Source organism: Macaca thibetana, chromosome 13 (genome assembly GCF_024542745.1).
Source record: "Macaca thibetana thibetana isolate TM-01 chromosome 13, ASM2454274v1, whole genome shotgun sequence".
NCBI classification, from domain to species: Eukaryota; Metazoa; Chordata; class Mammalia; order Primates; family Cercopithecidae; genus Macaca; species Macaca thibetana.
The window spans coordinates 80,845,733-80,867,654 of record NC_065590.1 but is presented as its reverse complement, the minus strand read 5'-3'; the positions used below and the strand labels follow the sequence as shown (position 1 = coordinate 80,867,654).

At 43.1% G+C, this 21,922-nt stretch overlaps 1 protein-coding gene across 3 annotated transcripts in view; it reads left to right on the top strand.

Moving 5' to 3' along the window:
• The window catches only part of DRC1 (dynein regulatory complex subunit 1), a 265,623-nt gene that overhangs the window by 213,173 nt on the left and 30,528 nt on the right, over positions 1-21,922 (top strand). For all 3 annotated transcript variants that reach the window (XM_050753628.1, XM_050753627.1, XM_050753629.1), the window contains 3 exons: positions 10,372-10,459; positions 17,262-17,374; positions 20,237-20,420. In XM_050753628.1, coding sequence (XP_050609585.1) covers positions 10,372-10,459; positions 17,262-17,374; positions 20,237-20,420 — 385 coding nt within the window. The remainder of the gene's footprint in view (positions 1-10,371; positions 10,460-17,261; positions 17,375-20,236; positions 20,421-21,922) is intronic.

The following is a 21,922-nucleotide window of genomic DNA, read 5'->3' as shown; positions in this document are numbered from 1 at the left end:
AACTTCTAAGTATGTCAGTCCCAATTCTACTTTTGGCCATTAGAGACATGATGACTGGCTGAGTCCAGAGACCTGGTAGACCCTCTGTAAGTAGGACTTTGCCTCCCGTATGTCCTCACTCTAAGTGGGTGAGAGCATGCTTCGGGTCTCTGCGTGTCAATGCTAACTCAGATCCTGTTCTAATCCTAAACATTTCTGGGTATCCTCTTTCCTTATCGTACAGCCCACCTGAGTAGATGACCCTAGGCCCCTTTGGGGAAGGATTAGGGGAATCATTATATTTGCTGTTGTGTTCCAGATCCTTCCTTGTGGGGACCCTGCTGCCTCTTCAGTCAATAGATTCTGGGTCTGAACACTGGCTTAGGTTCAGGAATTGGGCAAGGGACCATGAATCTTTACCAGCGTGCACCCTTAGCCTATCTATCCTTTGCTGCTTTCTTTGGTGAGCACATACGAGTTGTATTCTTGTTGGCTGCACCAAATGATGTTATATTTTGTAAGCCATCTTCAAAACTCTCTGTGGGCCAAGTCCTTGTCTGCTACTCTGACCTTGGCAGTTGTGCTGGGGATTCTATGATAAACAAGGCAAACATAATCTCTCTTCTCAGGAAGCTTATATTCTAATGAGGGAGATGGGAAAAAATAAAGCGCAGCTAAACAAGTAAACAAATAACAATTATACATTTTGAAAAGAGTCCTACTGGAAACAAGCAATGAGCAAATATGAAGAATAATAGATGTAGCATCTGAAGGTAAGTGGTAGTGAGGGTGAGAAAGAGCTATGTAAAGAGTTGGACTGGGTATTCAATTATATTAAGGAATCTATTGGCTATGATAATGGTGTGGTGGTCTTGTTTTTTAAAAAGGCTATGTTTTTTTTTTTTTTTTTTTGAGGCAGAGTCTCACTCTGTCTACTCAGGCAGGAGTGCAGTGGCACAATCTTGGCTCACTGCAGTCTCCACCTCCCAGGTTCAAGCGATTCTCCTGGCTCAGCCTCCCGAGTAGCTGGGATTACAGGCACTTGCCACCATACCTGGCTAATTTTTGTATTTTTTAGTAGATATGGGGTTCCACCATGTTGGCCAGGCTGGTCTTGAATTCCTGACCTCAGGTGATCCACCTGCCTTGGCCTCCCAAAGTGCTGGGATTACAGGTGTGAGCCACTGTGCCCAGCCTCTATTCTGTATTAGTGGTTGGGGCCATGCATTGTGCGTAAGTGAGCTGGGAGCATTCTGTACCATTTCAATGTGCTGTCAAAACAAGTGCATGAAGCTGAGTCTGTGTGAGCCTGGAAGTTCCCTGAATTAACTTATCTGTTAATTAAAGGAAAAGAGATTAAAATATGCTATATTGAAGCTTACATATATATTATTAATAACCAACAGTAATTGCAGCAATGGATCAGAACTTAGATTGACAAGAGCTTTTTCAGAAAGGAGTATTTTATTACTGACATTGTTTTGAATTGCTGGCACATGTGATAATAAAAAGCAGTTGTATTGTTTTTATGTTATCTATAGGCAGTACACCCCTCGGTTGCCTGTGATACCCACTGCTGTTGCTGCCTGGGCCTTCTTTTGTCATGAGGTGTAATGTTAAGGTGAAAGTTAACAGAATCAAATGTCATATAAAGAATACAGCCAGGCATGGTGGCTCACGCCTATAATCCCAGCAGTTTGGGAGGCTGAGGTGGGTGGATCACTTGAGACCAGGAGTTCAAGACCAACCTGGCCAATATAGTGAAACCCCTGTCTCTACTAAAAAGACAAAAAAATTAGCTGTGCTTGGTGGCACACTCCTGTAATCCCAGCTACTCAGGAGACCGAGGCACGAGAATTGCTTGAACACCGGGAGGTGGAGGTTGCACTGAGCTGAGATCGTGCCACTGTACTCCAGCCTGGATGACAGAGCGAGACTCCTTCTCAGAAAAAAAAAAAAAAAAAAAAAAAAAATAGGAATAATGTGCTAATGCTCCTGACACTCCCAATCTCTGGTGTCTTAGTTTAGGTTTGACATTTCTGGGAGATGTAACTTCCTTTTTTTTTTTTTTCTTTTTTTTTTTTGAGATAGGGTCTCACTCTGTCACCAGGTTGGAATGCAGTGGTGTGACCTTGGCTCACTGCAACTTCCACCTCCTAGACTCAAGTGATTTCCCCCACTCCAGCCTCCCGAGTAGCTGGGGCCACAGGTGCGCACCACCATGCCCCACTAATTTTTTGTATTTTTGGTAGAAATGGGGTTTCACCATGTTGCCCAGGCTGGTCTCGAACTCCAGAGCTCAAATAATCCTGCCACCTTGGCCTCGAAAAGTGCTGGGATTATAGGTGTGAGCCACCGCACCCAGCCGGGAGATGTCACTTCTGGGTAGTGGATACCAGATGGAACACATACATCTACCTTAGATCTGTATCTAAACTCTGTTAAAATGACATGTAAGGGGATTCAGTAAAAAAGATGCAAATTCACAAAGTCAAGAACAGGAGGACTCAACAGCAATGAAATTGTGGAAGCTGGGAAGCACGAGATAGATGGTAAATGGGTTAGCAGATTCAAGAAGATGGAAAAATAAGCTGATAGTGAAGAAAGCTGAGAACCCTCTTTTTTTTTTTTTTTTTTTTGAGACGGAGTCTCGCTGTGTCGCCCAGGCTGGGGTGCAGTGGCCGGATCTCAGCTCACTGCAAGCTCTGCCTCCCGGGTTTTTACGCCATTCTCCTGCCTCAGCCTCCCGAGTAGCCGGGACTACAGGCGCCCGCCACCTCGCCCGGCTAGTTTTTTGTATTTTTTAGAAGAGACGGGGTTTCACCGTGTTAGCCAGGATGGTCTCGAACTCCTGACCTCGTGATCCGCCCGTCTCGGCCTCCCAAAGTGCTGGGATTACAGGCTTGAGCCACCGCGCCCGGCCGAGAACCCTCTTGATTTACTCTGCACTAAATCCCCAAAGACTAGGAGATTGGTGGCATATCATATTCATCCGTGAGGCTTTAAAAAGTCATATGGTCCTTTCGGTGGAGTGACAGGACCTCTGTGGCTAAGAGATCTCAAAGTTCTTAGCCCTTAACTGTGACAGAACAGAGACTGGACATGTCCACGTGCTGCTACCCCTGTCCCTTTACTAATTATCATGAGGTCTTATGAAAGGCTGACCTGAAAAGGACAAGAGGCCAGAAGACTCCTTGACTTACTTGGTTTGACCACCCAGCACCCTCCTCCCAATGTTTATGGTTCCAACCTGACAACCACCCTGGACCACAAAGACCTCTTGCTGGATGACTGCCAACTTCAGGCCAGTTTGGACTGGTTCCCTGAGACTGCACAGATTCTGGACTTGTACCCTAAGCATCACCTTTTTGCATTTGTGACCCAATTGTAGTACATTTAAATGTTAAATCTCCACCCCAAAGTGAACATGAGTAGCGTATTGTCATATGTTCCATGCACATGTAAGCCTAATGCACATGCGTAATGAGTTTTCTCCGTAAATATTCACAACTTTCTCCTATATCCTATAGCATATGCATTTCCTACCTCCCCACCTAGCATAAATACCTGCTTTATTTTCTCACCTTCAAAGCCTGCTTCTCAGTCTCAGTTGAAGGCTTGTTTCCTGCCTATAAGTTATGTCCTTTAGAAATAAAGTTTTCTTTTAATTTTGTGGATTCTGACTCTTTTTCAGTTGATATCTAGAAGTGGAGGTGAAGAAGGGAACCAAAATAAGGACAACCGATTGGAAAATTAATAGGTAGATGCCTAGAACTTTTCTCTCTCTTTGCACAGAAGATTGGAAGTTCGGAGAAAGTCAAGCAGAGGGTCTAGGGCTTGGGGGATGCTAGGCAGAGGCGAGGCAAAGATACTTCATGGAAAATAAGGGGATTCAGGGGACATATGCACGCTGGATGCCAGGACCTTCCAGCTGTCCTCTCACCAGTTCTTGGAACAGGCTGGCACTTTGGCCTTCAGATTCCAGGCAGGAGGTTGGAGAAGTTTCTCTGTGGAATCTGACCAGCCCCAAAAGGAGGATTTAAAGACACTAAGGTCGGGCCGGGCACAGTGGCTCACACCTGTAATCCAGCACTTTGGGAGGCCAAGAGGGGTGGATAACCTGTGGTCTGGAGTTTGAGACCAGCCTGGCCAACATGGTAAAACCCCGTCTCTACTAAAAATATGAAAATTAGTGGCGTGGTGGTGCATGCCTGTAATCCCAGCTACTTGGGAGGCTGAGGCATGAGAATTGCTTGAACCTGGGAGGCAGAGGCTGCAGTGAGCCGAGATCATGCCAGTGCACTCCAGCCTGGGCAACAGAGGGGGAGACTCTATCTCTAAAATAAAAAAATAAAATAAAATAAAATAAAGACAGTAATATCGGGTTTGCTCACAAAGCCACCCGATTAAATCAGCCCACACTGACATGCACAGTTGTTATGGCACACCCTTGTACTCACAGCTCCCATCAGCTTTTTTAAAAAATTATTTTTAGTATTTATTTATTTAGTTTTTAAGCAACAGAGTCTTACTCCATTGCCCAGGCTGGAGTGCAGTGGTTTGATCATAGCTTACTATAACCTTGAATCCTGGGCTCAAGCAATCCTCCTGCCTCAGCCTCCTGAGTGTCTGGCACTATAGGTGCAGGCCACTGTGCCTGGCTAATTTTTTTTTTTTTTTTTAGAGATGGGGTCTTGCTGTGTTGTCCAGGCTAGTCTTAAACTCCTGGGTCAAGTGGTCCTCCTGCCTTGGCCTCCCAAAGTGCTGGGATTGTAGGCATGAGCCACTGTGCCCAGCCCCATCAGCTTGTTTTTAATGTTTAAATTTTTGTCACACTATTAACATTTATTTTTTCTGCTTTATCCTGACACCATATTACAAGCTTCCAAATGGCTAGAGACTTAAATTGAAATGATACTAATTTGTCCTTATTTTCTCTAAATTCTTGGATTCTGTATAATCAGGTGGGTTTATGTACACATAATGAAAACACACCATCCTTTATGTAGTTTTTTTTTTTTTTTCTTTTAAGGCAGCTCTTTCTTTAACAACTAGATAGCTACTGTGAAGATGGTGACATGTAAAATTGGTACCATTAGTATCCTTTTCCCAAGTTGTCATAGAAGTTACCATTATACTTGTAGCTTTAGGTCTCTGGTACATCTCAGGCAAGATAGGCAAGAATTTGGAGAACATTTTGAAAATAACAGCAGTAGACACATTCAGCAACAACTAGAATAATGGAACTCAAAGTTTTAAAATTACATGATGTAAGTGAAAACAGCTTTGAAAGTCACCTCATAAGAGTTGTTTTATCAGTAGCTTGATTTTTTCCACGTAAAACAGTGTTTATTTATTTTTAACCAATGTTTTAATTTTTTCATAGGCTTTTTAGTTCTTGTCATGAGTCAGTAACCAAGGATTTCTATGCATCTGAGGAAAGTCTTTAACATGAACGATAGATATGAAAATTAACAAAGAGAAAAAAGCACCTAAGAGGAAATTAAGACTATGTGGGTAGAAAAAACCAATAATACCACAAAAAGATCATTCAGATCCTCAGAGATAGTTTTGAAGTCTTTGGGGGAAAAAAAGGGGAAAAAAAAGATCCTCAAAGAAAAAAGAGATGATACGGAAACCATGAAATGAGAATAGACTGATACTAAAAGGAGTGTTCAGAGAAAAAAAAATAGAGCTCTTAGAAATAAAAAAAATTATAGAAATAGAAAACATTAGAAGGGTTGGAAAATAAAGATAATGAAATCCCCTAGAAAATAGAGCACAAAGAAAAAAGGTAGAAACTTATAGAGAAAATATTATTATTATTATTGATATGGAGTTTCACTTTTGTTGCCCAGACTGGAGTGCAATGGCATGATCTTGGCTCACTGCAACCTCGGCCTCCTGGGTTCAAGCAATTCTCCTGCCTCAGCCTCCCAAGTAGCTGGGATTACAGGCGTGCACCACCACACCTGGCTAATTTTTGTATTTTTAGTAGAGACAGGGTTTCACCATGTTGGCCAGGCTGGTCTTGAACTCCTTACCTCAGGTGATCCGCCCACCTCGGCCTCCCAGAGTGCTGGGATTACAGGCATGAGCCACTGCCCCCAGCCACAGAAAAATATATATTTTTTTAAATTAGAAGATATTATCACTTTTCTAGATCCAGAAAGAATGGAGCAGAGAGGGTATTATCATGGAAACAATTCAAGAACATGTCTCAGACCTGAAGATCATGAGGTTCCTGATTGAAATGTCTCGAGCAGTAGATGAAAATAGACCCACCCTAAGGCACGCCATTGAGAAAGTTCAGAACACTGAGAACAAAGAGAAGGGGCCTACGAGCTTCCAGAGTGGGGAAAAAAAAAAAAAGATCATATATAAAAACAAAAATATGATCTCATACAAAGGTGTAAAGACAGAATGACTTTAGGTTTCTCAAATGGAACACTGGAAGGAAACAGTGAAGGAAAGTTATTTCCAACCTAGAACTCTAAACCCAGGTAGACAACCAAGTTCCAATGTTTTTAAATCCTGAAAAAGGACTTTGGTCAGGAAGTGGAGTATTCAAGATGGCAGCTCCCATTTAGACCACAAACATGGGGCGGTGGCGAGGAAACAGCTTCCCAAAAGAGGACTCAGCCCCCAGGAGGGAGGGAGCTCAAATCTGAAGAGACAAAAGTCTGAGACAGTTTCTTTGGAGAATATACTAGTTCACTGCTGAACAAGAGAAATACAATATCAGCCACATATGTCATTTCAAGTTTTCTAGTAGTAGCATTGAAAGTGGTAAAAACAGAACAGGTGAAATTAATAATTTATTTAATCCAATATATGAAAGTATCATTTTAATATGCAATCAGTATAAATCATACTGATGAGCTATATTGCAAATATTTTTTGTTTAAAGTCTTCAAAATCCATCTAGAGTGTATTTTACACTCATAGCATATTTCAATTTGCACCAGCCACATTTCAGGTGCTTTATAGCCATGTGTGGTTATTGGCTACATATTGGACAGTACAGTGCTAAGCAGTAAAAAATGATGCATAAAAGGCAGTGATGAGATTTAAGTTAAAACTAGTTAATAAGAATTTATAGCATATCTACAGTCTGGCCAACATGGTGAAACCCCGTCTTTACTAGAAATACAAAAGTTTTCTTAATCCAGTCTGTCACTGATGGACATTTGGGTTGATTCCAGGTCTATGTGGCACATATACACCATGGAATACTATGCAGCCATAAAAAAGGATGAGTTTGTGTCCTTTGTAGGGACATGGATGCAGCTGGAAGCCATCATTCTCAGCAAACTATCGCAAGAACAGAAAACCAAACACCGCATGTTCTCACTCATAGGTGGGAACTGAACAATGAGATCACTTGGACTTGGGAAGGGGAACATCACACATCGGGGCCTATTATGGGGAGGGGAGAGGGGGGAGGGATTGCATTGGGAGTTATACTTGATGTAAATGATGAGTTGATGGGTGCTGACGAGTTGATGGGTGCAGCACACCAACATGGCACAAATATACATATGTAACAAACCTGCAAGTTACGCACATGTACCCTAGAACTTAAAGTATAATAAAAAAATTTAAAAAAAGAAAAAAAAAAAGAAAAAAGAAATACAAAAGTTAGCCGGGCGTGGGGGCGCATGTTTGTAGTCCCAGCTACTCAGGAGACTGAGTCAGAAGAATTGCTTGAACCTGGGCCGCAGAGGGCGGCGGAGGTTGCAGTGAGCCGAGATGGCGCCACTGCACTGCAGCCTGGGGACAGAGCAGGGCTGTTGGGGGAAAAAAAAAAAAAAAAAAAAAAATATATATATATATATATATGTGTGTGTGTGTGTGTGTGTGTATGTATGTGTATATATATATAATAAATATCTGGACTGCATAGTTTTTGTTTGTTTGTTTCTGAAGCACTGATCTTTGATCCAGAAAGCACTTGGAAGAGATTATTTAAATAGAGTTGGTCATTAATTGGTGGTCAAAGTAGAAAGTCAAGGGAATTTTTTGAGTGGTGATGGGAACATGATAAGCCTGGCAATAGCTGAAGACCTGAGTAAAATGGAACAATTAGTTTACTTAGTAAGAAAACAAAGAACATGTTCGATAAGAATAGGGAAGTCAATGAAATGACAAGAAAAAACCAAGGGGTTTTGGTTAGTTTGGGAGTGGAGGACGGTAACTCAATTCTGTATCTCCAAAATAGTGTCACACTAGGTAGGATTGTCCCGGACTTTGAACAAAGGGAGTAGAAACGGAAGTCAGAGTTAGAAAAAGTCGAGAAAGAATGAGATAAAGAGATCTGCTAGGCTGAGGCAGGAGAATTACTGGAACCCGGGAGGCGGAGGTTTCGGTGAGCCGAGATCGTGCCATTGCACTCCAGCCTGGGCAACAAGAGCGAAAATCCGTCTCAAAAAACGAAGCAAAACAAAGCGAATAAACAAACCTGCTGTGTCATGTTAAGGTTTCATTTGTCCTAAGGCAGTACTGAGAGCCCTTATGGCCACTGTGTGCCAGAGGAGAGAGCAGGGTCTTGATGATGTGGTGTGGGGGTTGGTGAGGTCACTCCCCCATGCCTCCTCTGAAAAAGTCCATAATCTGGAACCTTCTCTCGCCACCGCCCCTTTAGTCTCATTTTCTGATTCCCACACACACACATAAGCACACACACATGCACTATTTAGAAAATTCATGCAGTACAAAAATGTAGAAAATAGAACTTCTTGGTAATTTAATTCCTGTTCCTTAAGTAATTACTGTTATCCGTTTGTCACATATACTTCCAGAAAATGTCCAGTGCACATATAAGCCTTTTTTTTTTTTTTTTTTTCTTTTGAGACAGAGTCTCACTCTGTTCCCCAGGCTGGACTGCAGTGGCGAGATCTCGGCTCGGCGCAGCTCACTGCAAGCTCCGCCTCCCGGGTCACGTCATTCTCCTGCGTCAGCCTCCCGAGTAGCTGGGACTACAGGCGCCCACCACCACGCCCGGCTAATTGTTTTGTATTTTTAGTAGAGATGGGGTTTCACCGTGTTAGCCAGGATGGTCTCACTCTCCTGACCTTGTGATCCGCCCGCCTCGGCCTCCCAAAGTGCTGGAATTACAGGTGTGAGCCACTGCGCCCGGCCAAGCCTATTTTAAAAAGAAAATTTGTGTTATAGTCTACATATTGTTCTAAAACTGGCTGCGTTTACTTAACTGCTGTGGACATCTTTCCCTCCTGCTAGGTATTACATCATTCTTTTTGTAGGCTACAAAGTATTTTTGAAATATTGTTTCCTGTTAACTAGTTAGCTATTAATATGTATGTAGAATGTTTCCATGGTCTTACGAGTATTGTCAGGGTTACAGTCATCTTTCTTGTGCATATTTATTTATGTACTTGTAAAGTCTTCCTGTAAAAAATTCCTAAAGATAGGGTTGTTGGGTCAGAGGGGAGGCACATTTAAGCTTTTGACAAATCTTGCCAAATTGCCTTTTAAACAAGTTGTTACACTTTACATTCCCACCCATGGCATGTGGAAAGCTGGGCTGCCACCTGATATTGTCAACCCTTCAAATCTTTTTTAGTCTGATAATAGGGTAATGACACCTCACAGGGTTTTGGTTTCTCTGATTGTATGTGAAGCTGACCGTATTTTCAAATGCCTGTTTGCCATTTGTATCTCTTTGGGAAATTGCCTGTTCATATCCTCTGCCAGTTTTTCTCTTTGGTATTTTGTCTTCTGTGTATTGATTTGAAGGAGCCCTTCCTATTTTATGGATAGTAAAATTTTGTCAAATATCTTTTATCAGTTTATCCCTTGACTTTCAAGGATAAAATTTCTAAATTTTAGAAAGTAAAATATTTTAATTTTTTTTTTCTGACTTTGGTCTTATTCGAAGATGGGTTTTCTATGCTAAGATTATATAGATATTCTCCTGTATTTACTTCTAGTGTTTTTAAGATTGTAGTTTTTTTTAATATTTAATTTTTTTTAAATGATAGAGATGGGATCTCTCTATGTTGCCCAAGCAGGTCTCAAACTCTTGATTTAAAGCAGTCCTCCTGCCTTGGCCTCCCAAAGTGCTGGGATTACAGTTATAAGCCACTGTGCCTGGCCAATATTTAAATTTTATTCCATATGGAATATATATTTATATACAAAGTACAATGGAACCATTATTATTATTATTATTATTGTTTACATAAATAGAGTTGGGGGTCTTGCTATGTTGGCCATGCTGATCTTGAACTCCTGGCCTTAAGCAATCCTCCTATCTTGGTCTCCCAAAGTGTTGGGATTACAGGCATGAGCCACTGTGCCAGGCCAAAACCTTTAAATATAGAATTTAAGTACTAGAAATAACTTAATTTTCTCTGCTTTTTTCCATCACAGGGAAGCACTTGGAGAATATTTAGATGGGAAGAAGGAGAGTGAGGAGGATCAAAGCAAGAGCTACAAACAGAAAGAAGAAAGCCGACTGGTATGAACTGGTTGACAGATGGGCTCTGGAAGACCAGTGAGCTGGGTGTTACATCATGGTTTTCACATTTAGACTGGAAGAAATCATGTGGTCCATGTTGCTGTCTCTAGGCAGAACTGAATAGAATCTTTCCCATTTGAGAGCTCTCTAGGAGTGAGCTTTCAGATGACAGTTTCTTATATTTACGTTGTCTCTTCTCAGCTCATGCACTTTTAATGGTATTCACTCTTCATAGGATAAAGTCCAGGTGTTTTAGCCTGGGCACTCAAGGCCTTTGATAGTCTGTTCCCATCTTTACTTTTCAAACACGTCTCCCGTTTGTTACCTAATTATGCCTTCCGCTTTGGTGAGGTGGATCCACTCACTCTCCTCCAGTGGGGTTTTGTTCATTTCTGCTCTGTGCCTTTGATCATCTGGAATGCCAGGCCCCCTCTATTCACTTCTTCTTCTCTGCTCTCATCTGGCCACTTTCCCATTTTCAACAACCCTCTCAAGACCCAAATCCTCCTTGGATTCTTCCTCAGCCCAGCCTGAGCTCCCTTTCTCCACACATTGAATACTTCCTGTCTGTGCTACTCTTTTCATTTTAGATAGTTTTCTGCTGCATATGACTTTTCAGATGTGTGTGCCTGCAGTGCCCCAGTGAAACTGTATGTACTGTGAGAATGAGAGCCTCTTTTTGTAGCCATGGAGTAGTGCGTAGCTTGTGTAGACACAAACAAGAAAATCATTGATTACCCTCCATGGCGATGAAACAGCTCCTGGGATGCTGAGGGATAAACAGCAGCTCAAAACAGCAGACCAGAACTGGCAAAATGCTACATTTAATCAATGCTAAGTGAAAGGCAAAAATGGTGACACTGTGTGAACTCAGATATGGAGAGGAACTCACCAAGCTGGCCTGGTCAGGGAAAGTTCAATGGAGAAAATGGGATTTGAGTTGTCTTAGAAATCCAGGTGGAAATTTTAATAGCAGAGGAGAGATCATTTCTGGTGAGAAAAAATATTCAGGTTGCTGAATATGATGATAGAGCATAGAGGTATACAGAGATCAATGAATATCTCGTACTGTGTTAGGGATAAAATATTTTACTGTGGAAAAGATATTGAACTGATGTGGGTTTTTGTTCCTGATCTTTTATCTACTGCAGAGTAGGTGATTCATGTCACTGTTTTGTACTTCGTTCTCTTCTTCATTTAAAAGTCAGTGAGCTCAACCTGGCGCGGTGGCTCACGCCTATAATCCCGGGACTTTGGAAGGCCAAGGCGGGCGGATCACCTGAGGTCAGGAGTTCAAGACCAGCCTGGCCAACATGGTGAAACCTTGTCTCTACTAAAAATACAGAAGTTGGCTGAGCGTGGTGGCACACACCTGGAGTCCCGGCTACTCAGAAGGCTGAGGCTGAGGTGGGAGGATTCCTTGAACCCGTGAGGTGGAGGTTGCAGTGATCCGAGATCAGGTCACTGCACTCTAGCCTGGGCGACAGAGGGAGACTCTCTCTCTTTCAAAAAAAAAAAAAAAAAAAAAAAGTCAGTGACCTCTGAGCATTTCTGTGTAGGACAAAAGGATATTAGATTTTTTAAAATACTGATATATAGTTCACCCTGAGCACTCCTTAATTAAGTATAAATCCAAAGAGATAATACTGTTTTCATTAGCAGGTTTTGAAGATTCCTTTCACTTAGGACTTAAGTAGTGAAGAATCTTGGCATCAAGGAGAAATGTACACAAAAGATGCCCCCTTCCTCAAGATCTCAAGATTAAAGTATTGATTATTAGTTCTGACCTAAGGTCTGGGCAGGCTGGGCCCCACCCTTGACCCTGCAGTTTATCTTTTTTTTTTTTTTTTTTTTGAGACGAAGTCTTGCTCTGTCACCAGGCTGAAGTGCAGTGGCACGATCTCGGCTCACTGCAACCTCTGCCTCCCGGTTCAAGCTATTCTCCTGCCTCAGCCTCCTGAGTAGCTGGGACTACAGGCATGCGCCACCACGCCCATCTAATTTTTGTATTTTTAGTAGAGACGGGGGTTTCACCATGTTGGCCAGGATGGTCTTGATCTCTTGACCAAGTGATCTGCCTGCCTCAGCCTCCCAAAGTGCTGGGATTACAGATGTGAGCCACTGCGCCCGGCCTTATCATGTTTTTAGTGGTCATTATTTTTGTGTCCTGTTTAATCTTTGTCTACTTCATATGAAGACAGTCTTCTATGGTTTCTTCTAGAAAGTTTTATCATTCTATCATTTACATTTTGGCCTATGGCGTATCTGGAATTGATTTCTGTCTATCATGTAAGGGTAGGGTCCCAGGTTCATTGTTTTCTATGTAGATTTTTAGTTGCCCCAGCACCATTTACTGAAAAGATTGTCCTTTCCCCACTGCATTGCTGTGCACCTTTGTTGCAAATCAGGTGACCATGTATGTGTGAGTTTGTTTCCACATTCTCTGTTCTCTTTTTTGGTATCTATATGTCTGTCTGTATTAGTTCATTCTCACATTGCTATAAAGAAATACTTGAGACTGGATAATTTATAAGGAGGTTTAATTGGCTCATGGTTCTGCAGGCTGTACAAGAAGCACAGTGACTTCCGCTTCTGGGTGGGCCTCAGGAAGCTTCCAATCATGGCAGAAGGCAAAGGGGAAGCAGGCATCTCACATGGCAGGAGCAGGAGTGAGAGAGAGAACGCAGGGAGGTGTCACACACTTTACAATGGCCAGATCTCACGAGAACTCACTCACTATCATGAGAAGAACACCAAGAGGATAGTGCCGAACTATGAGGAATCCACCCCCATGATCCACTCGTTTCCCACCAGGCTCCACCTCCAACTCTGGGGATTAAAATTCGACATGAGATTTGGGCAGGGACACATATCCAAACTATACCACTGGCTTTGTGCCAATTCCACACAGTTTTAATTACTGTAGCTTTTATGACAGTTCTTGATATCTGGTAGGGTGAGTTCTCTGTGTTCTTCCAGATTGTCTTAGCTATTCTTTTTTTTTTTCTTGTGAGACAGTCTCGTTCTGTCATCCAGGCTGGAGTGCAGTGGCACAATCTTGGCTCACTGCAACCGCCACCTCCCAGGTTCAAGTCATTCTGATGCCTCAGCCTTCTGAGTAGCTGGGATTACATGCATGTGCCACCATATCCAGCTAATGTTTGTATTCTTACTGGAAACGGGGTTTCACCATGTTGGCCAGGCTGGTCTCGAACTCTTGGTCTCAGGTAATCCTCCTGCCTCAGCTTCCCAAAGTGCTGGGATTAGAGGCATGAGCCACTGCGCCCAGCCTTGTCTTGGCTATTCTTGACCCTTTGTATTTCCATATACATTTTAGAATCAGCTCGTCACCGGGCGCGGTGGTTCATGCCTGTAATCCCAGCACTTTGGGAGGCTGAGGTGGGCAGATCACCAGGTCAGGAGATCGAGACCATCCTGGCTAACATGGTGAAACCCTGTATCTACTAAAAATACAAAAAATTAGCCTGGCATGGTGGCAGGCACTGTAGTCCCAGCTACTCGGGAGGCTGAGGCAGGAGAATTGCGTGAACCCAGGAGGTAGAGGTTGCAGTGAGCCAAGATTGCACCACTGCAGTCCAGCCTGGGTGACAGAGCGAGACTCCGTCTCAAAAAAAAAAAAAATTCTGCCAAAAAACCTGCTGGAATTTCAACTGACTGAGTAGAATTTATAATCCATGGGAGGTATTCTTTAATTTGGCTCAGCGATGTTTTGCACTTTTTGTTCGGGTTATAGTGGTTCATGGTGGTGGATAAATGTACAGTTGATTTTAATATATTGACCTGGTATCCGGTGACCTTGCCAAATTCATTTGTTAATTCTAATAGTTACCTGTGGCTTCTTTTGGATTTTTTTTTACATATATAATCATATCATCTGAAAATAATAAGTTTTATTTCTTTGTCTGATTTTTATATCTTTCATTTTTTTTTCTTCCCTTATTGCATTAGTTGGATGCTCCAGCTCATTAAATAGAAGTGGTGACGATGGGAGTCCAGGTTCTGCTCTGGATTTCCTGTGGATGCACCCCCTCAAGTAGACTTGCCCCATGTCCCTTCAAACCCCCATTGTCCCCTCTAGATCACTGAGTCCCATGGGAGCCAAAATTCCCCATCCAAATGACTTTGAGCCCACCTTCAACCTGTATGTGCCTCTTGCCAGAGTCTGTCCTGCTCAGGGCAGATGAGGCCACTGTTACACAACCCCTGGGCCTGATGGATGGTCACAGGGTGTAGATGGAGCTTGAATGTGCAGTTGGGGAATCCACATGCCTGCAGGACAGAGCTGGGGGTGGGCTGGGAGCTGTGGCCAGAGGCAGGCTCTTCCTTAGCCACCCAATTATGAGTAGAACTCCGAAATGTGTCTGAATTCAAACTAGGACTTTTAAATTGTTATAAAGGTATTGAGATAGGAGGATATATGTATTTTGAGATGGAGTCTCGCTCTGTCGCCCAGGCTGGAGTACAGTGGTACGATCTCGGCTCACTGCAACCTCCGCCTCCTGGATTCACTCCATTCTCCTGCCTCAGCCTCCCGAGTAGCTGGGACTACAGGCGTGCACCACCATGCCTGGCTAATTTTTGTGTTTTTAGTAGAGACGGGGTTTTACTATGTTGTTCAGGCTGGTCTTGAACTCCTGGCCTCAAGTGATCTGCCGTGTCGGCCTCCCAAAGTGCTGGGATTACAGGTGTGAGCCACCATGCCCGGCCAAATGTTTTACTTAACAATTTTTACATGATACTATAATTTAAAAATATTTAGACATATGGTATGTGGACCTCCATTTAAACTCTTTCCCTGGATCTCATAAAGGTGAGGGGCATGTCTGTTGGTCTGTTGGTCTCTTAGTGACTGTGACATTTGGATTTTTAATTTTACTTTGAGTCTTAAATACTTGATTCAGAAATTTCTGGAACTCCAGTGATTGGTTAGCACATGGTACTTATGTAGAAGTGTCTGATGTTCACATTGAGTAGAAACTAGAAAATTACCCCAAACTGCAGGAAAGTCATTACTTCCTTATGCATGTAAAACCATTTGGTATAAGTGATAAAACTGCAGGCAATAACAAAAAATCTAGAGTGCCCTGGATATCTGGGTTAAAGCTCTGTTCTGTATTCAATGAAACTACATTTCAAATTTTTCATATAGTGAGATCAAGTGAAGTCTCTGGTAATTTCTGTGACTCCTTGGTATAGAAATTTTATAGGCTCCTAGTTTAAAAATTATTTGAGAGTTGGAAAGTTTATAAGTTCCAAAAATACTTGGAAAAACTTAGGCATAACCTAAGGATACTAGAACTTTTTGTTGAGAGGATTTATCATCTTGAATAACATCACGACAAGGCTAGGAGTGAAGATACTGGAGATGGAATTTACGAAGAGGGATTTAGAAGGATGGCACCAATTACAAAATCCCTGAGCCCATTAAGGAGAGAGCAGTGCAGCCAGCTACAATCTTTTCCTGCATTAGAATCCGTGTAATGATAGACTCCACATATCATTAGCTGCAGCAAGGCAGAAGCTCTTTTCTCTGTCTCAACAGTTCCGAGTATAAGCAGTCCAGGGCTGACATGGATGGGGTCTGCTTGATGATGGGACCTCAGCTCCCTCTGCCATTGCTTGAGTTGCCTTCATCTGCTCCTCACCTTTTACTTGAGCCCCACATGCCAGCCTGGGAGAAGGGACAGAAGTGGGGCAGCAGAGGGTACACCTTTTCCCTTAAAGGCACAGTTCAGAAGTGGCACATATCACTTCTCATGTGTCATTGATCAGATAGTATTCTAGGTGCAAGGGAGGCCGGGAAAGTTACCTATTTTGGGAAGCCATGTGCCTAGCAAAAATTTGAGTGTTCTGTTACTAAAAGGAGAGGGAGAAATGGACATGGGAGGACAACCATTGTTATCTGCCTCACTGTCATTATCTGCCTCACCTCCCCAACTGAGGTGTTTCAAAAGGCTCCTGGCAGTGTCAGTCACTTGGAGATCTGCTGGGGAAAGGGCTGAGATGAATGTATAATACCTGCTGGTGTAAAAGTTGGCTGGTGCCTACTCTACAGTGAATACATAAAGTACATTGAGAACTGCAGAGTGCTTTTTAAAAATTTTTTATTTTGCCCAGGAATGGACAAAAACTTACCACAGTAGGATGCTAATGATACCCTTCTAGCCAAACACAGTGACTTTTCCCCAGGCCTCATCCTATTATGACTGGATACCGGACTTTTCTTTCTCTTTCTCTTTTTCTTTTTCCTTTTCTCTTTTTTTTTTTTTTCTGAGATAGGGTCTCACTTTGTCACTCAGGCTGGAGTGTAGCGGCATGACCTCGGCTCACTGTAACCTCTGCCTCCCAGGTTCAAATGATTCTCCTGCCTCAGCCTCCTGAGTAGCTGGGATTACAGGCACCCGCCACCACGCCCGGCTAATTTTTGAATTTTTAGTAGAGATGGGGTTTCACCATGTTGGCCAAGCTGGTCTCGAACTCCTGACCTCAAATGATCCACCCACCTTGGCCTCCCAAAGTGCTGGGATTACAGACATGAGCCACTGTGCCTGGTCAAGAACTGCAGAGTGCTTTTAAATTGTGAGCTGTAAAACCACATCACAAATGTCCTGCTAGAAAAGGGTTGCTATACAGGGGCTACTCTTAAAAGTCTTAATGTAGTTGCTGCTTCCTGCTTGAATGGATGGAAGAGCTACGGACAGTTGTGCAAAAATGTTTCTGACTTTACACATTATTTACAAAGTGTTCTAGCTTTGTCAGTTCTTTCTCTCTCTCTTTTCAGAAATTGGCTAAACTTCTGCTCTGTGGCACTGAGTTGGTGACAAATATCCAGGTGGCTATAGATATCAGAGAGATTCACAGGAGAGCCGAAGAAGAGGAGATAAAGCGTCAGAGGTAAGGACCACACCACTCTGTACCTGGTGGACGTGAAGGTAATCTCCTCCATGGGCCCGCAGTTCTCCCGAGTCGTTGGAGGGTGACCTTGTCCACCTTAGGCAATTCCCTTCCTGCCCTTATAAGTTCTCCCTCCCTCCCTCCTCTTCTCTCTCTCTCTCTCTTTTTTTTTTTTTTTTTTCATTTTTGAGACGGAGGTTCGCTCTTGTTACCCAGGCTGGAGTGCAGTGGGCGTGATCTCAGCTCACCGCAACCTCCACCTTCTGGGTTCAAGCGATTCTCCTGCCTCAGCCTCCTGAGTAGCTGGGATTACAGACATGCACCACCATGCCAGGCTAATTTTGTATTTTTAGTAGAGACAGGTTTCACCATGTTGGCCAGGCTGGTCTCGAACTACTGACCTCAGGTGATCCACCTGCCTTGGCCTCCCACAGTGTTGGAATTACAGGCATGAGCGACCACACCCAGCTATCTCTTCTCTCTTTTCTTTCCTCCCTTCCTCAAGCACTACACTGCTGATACGTGCCAAGCTGTGTGTATACAAAAGGAGTGAAACACGGCCTCTGTTTGTGGTATTCACAGTCTAGTCAAGAGACACATGGAAACACCCACAATTTGTGGTAAAATAGATAATGTGTAAAGGGTTGTAGTAACACACACAAGGAGGCCTTTAATTCTATCTGCAGAGATTAGAGAAAACTTCCCAGGCAAGGTGACACTGAGTTGGAGTGTGAGGGATGAATAGGAGTTTGAGGAGTTGAAGAGTAGGCATTTTAGGCAGAGGGAACCTTTGAGTAGAGGTGTGAGATCCCATGATATGCTTGGAAATGGCATGATAGTGAAGGATGTGTGCGGGTGGTAGAAGAAAAGAGGCTAAGAAGGTCAACTGGGCAGTCCTGAGTTTCAACTGGTGAGAACGACCAGACCCAGGAGCACCTCAGTGTTATGTGTAAAGGTGGCAGCATTATTAAAGAATATGAAGGGCTCCATGTCTAGAAGGATGGAGGGTCACAGGGATAATAGGAACCTGTGTCAGGTCCTCAGCTCCAGTCCTCAGGAGGCAGACTGCCCTGCATGCCCATATGCCAGGTCTCAGGCTGTCCAGCAGGGAGGCATAGCGGCTTAGAAGAATTAAACTTTGGTTTGCACACAGAAGTAGACTGATTGCAGGTCCTCATTTAAACTTTGGATTGTTCTTCAATTAATTTATTAAACAATTAGAAGAGCAACCACTTGGCCAGGCATGGGGTGGCCCACGCATGTAATCGCAGCACTTTGAGAGGCCGAGGCGGGCAGATCGCTTGAGGTCAGGAGTTCGAGACCAGCTTGGCCAACATGGTGAACCTCCATCTCTACTAAAAATACAAAAAATCAGCTGAGTTTGGTGGCGCGTGCACACCTGTAGTCCCAGTACTCAGGAGGCTGAGGCAGGAGCCTCACTTGAACCCAGGAGGCGGACGTTGTAGTGAGCCAAGAGTGTGCCACTGGACTCCAGCCTAGGCAATGGGAGTGAAACCCTGTCTTTAAAAAGAAAGAAAGCAACCACTTGACCATTTTGGCTCATCATATACATACAGGGGACGATTTTAACAATATTTTTAGTTGTTCAGCATAAGTAGTTCCCTCGTTAGCAACGTTAGCAGCTCTACCAGTAAAGGTGGTTGACTTTTATTCTCGAAACTTCCCACTGCCTGTATGGGCTGTACCAGGAATAGAGTTGGCAGATTCCCAGCAGGGTTGGCTTGTGAAAGGCGGGGAAGGTCATGCAAGGAGTTAGGCCGCATCCTCTAGCCACAGAGGAACACTGAAGGTCTCAGGTGGCAGGTTACAAGGTCAGTGTGCTGTGGAAAGGTGACCTGACAGCTCTTTCTCATTTCTTGAAATAAAAAAGTCAATTAAATTTAAAAAGTGTCCTAGCTTGGAAGGTGGGGTGGGTGTGGGATGGGACAGGGAGAGAGGATTGCAGGATGTTTAAGCTGTGACTTTGGTTCCTCAGGTAGTTTGTTTGGAGATGCTGTCATAGGATTAGTCTGTTACAAGGAGCAGAGAGTCTCTGGGAGATATCCTAGCCACTGTTTCCAGAGGGGCCCCAGCTCAGCTGTCCTGCCTTCCTGCCACCTCGCCCCAGCCTTGGTGTGCTCTGTCACAGAGATTTTTTGGAATTTATGGAAAGGCTCTCCCTATTTTCCATTCCTCGTGGTGGAGTTTCCGTGTTTGTACATTCCACTAGTCATTTATTGGTAACTTGGGAGAGGAGTAGCCAGACAATTGAGGTCATGTTGCTAATAAAAAATTGATAATTTAAGTACCATGTGTTAAGTGACTCCCACACTGAGCACCTGTGCTGTGTGCATCATTGTATTTCATCCTGACAACAGCCAGTCACGTGAAGGTAGATACTTTTCATCCACTCCATTTTACAGAAGAGAAAAAGTGAGGCTTGAAGAGGTTATGCAGCTTGTCTAAAAGGTTGACAGTCAGTTAGGACCCAAGTCAGGACTTGAACATAAGCTCGTGACTCCAGAGACCCAGTTGTGTTTAACTGTTGTGTGTTATCATCTTACTCAGAAGCCGGTGACCAATTGATCTTGGGGGGTGTGTGTGTGTGTGTATGTGTGTATGTGTAGCCTTAATGTTGATCTGTTTTTGCTATGTGTCATTTTCTTTACTTAGCTTAAGTTACTTGTAGTCAAGCATTAAACAAAAAGATTTCTCAGCATTGAGTTTGATTTCGGGTGGGTGTGTTTGGGCAGTGCCCAGTACCTGAGTTTTATATTCTAGAGATTCTAGAGAACACACCTGCTCTATTGGAAGGCAGCATCTGGAGCTGGGCTGGCATGGCTGGCATGTTTGTATTTGCAGGATTGAGAAGCTGGAGAATGAAGTTAAGACCAGCCAGGACAAATTTGACGAAATCACCTCAAAGTGGGAAGAGGGCAAGCAGAAGAGAATTCCCCAAGAGCTGTGGGAAATGCTCAATACCCAACAGCTGCACTGTGCTGGCCTCTTAGAAGATAAGAACAAGCTCATCAGCGAGTTACAGCAGGCAAGAGGCGTGGGCCCTCCGGCCCAGCCACTGGGGATCTGCCTGGGATTTAGCTGGGTTATTAGTTTGCTTTTCCTGAATGGAAAAATATAGAAACCTTTTACTTCATTATTTAGAATCCTGTACAACTCATGTTATAAACTTTTTCTTTTCTTTTTTTTTTTTTTTTTTTTTTTTACGATGGTAAGAAACACATAACATTAAATTTGCCATCATAACCATTTTAAAGTGTATAGTTCATGGGCTGGGTGCAGTGGTTCATGCCTATAATCCCAGCACTTTGTGAGGCCGAGGCAGGCAGATCACTTGAGATCAGGAGTTTGAGACCAGCCTGGCCAACATGGTGAAACCCCATCTCTACTAAAAGTATAAAAATTAGCCGGGCATGGTGGCACACACCTGTAATCTCAGCTACTCGGGAGGCTGAGGCAGAAGGGTCACCTGAACATGGGAGACAAAGGTTGCAGTGAGCCGAGATCACGCCACTGCACTTCAGCCTGGTCGACAAAGCGAGTGAGACTCCGTCTCAAAACAAAAAACAAAAAACTATAGTTCAGTCATGTTAAGTATACAGTATTCAGATGCAGCAGATCTCTAAGAACTTTTCATCTTGCAACATGCCCCTTAGATACCAATTCCCTCTTCCCCTTCCCCTTAGCCCTTGGTAATCACCTTTCTACTTTCCGTTTCTGTGATTTTTGACCACTCTATTAGATACTTCCTGTGAGTGAAATCATACAGCATTTGTCCTTTTGTGACTAGCATATTTGGCTTAGTGTGATGGACTTCATTGTAGCACGTGACAGGACTGCCTACTTTTTTAAGGCTGCATAGTATTTCATTGCATATGTATACCACATCTTGTTTTATACATTCTCCTGTGAATGGACATTTGGGTTGGATTTCACCTTTTGGCTATCGTGAGTAATACTGCTGTGAACATGGGTATACACGTATCTCTTTGAGATCCTTCTTTGAATTATTTGGATGTACACTTAAAAGTAGGATAGTACTTTTGGTAATATGGTAATTATGGTAATATGGTAACATGGTCATATGGTAATTCTATTTTTAATTTTCTTAGGAACCTCCATACTGTTTTTTATAATGACTGCACCATTTTACATTCCCACTAACAGTACACAAGGGTTCTAACTTCTCTGTATTCTCACCAACACTTACATCCTGTTTTTTTGTGATAGTTTCCGTGTTGATAGTGTGAGGTGATATCTCCTTGTGGTTTGGATTTACATTTCCCTAATGATTAGAGATGTTGCGCATCTTTTTCCTGTGTTTCTTGGCCATTCGTATATCATCTTTGGAGAAATGTCTATTTAAATCCTTTGCTTATTTTTAATTTGGGTTGTTTTTGAGTTAGAGAAGTTCCTTATGTATTTCGGACATTAACCCCTTATCAGATATATGATTTTCAATTATGATTTCCTATTCCATATATTGCCTTCTTATTCTTGATTTTTTTTTTTTGATGTGCAAACATTTCT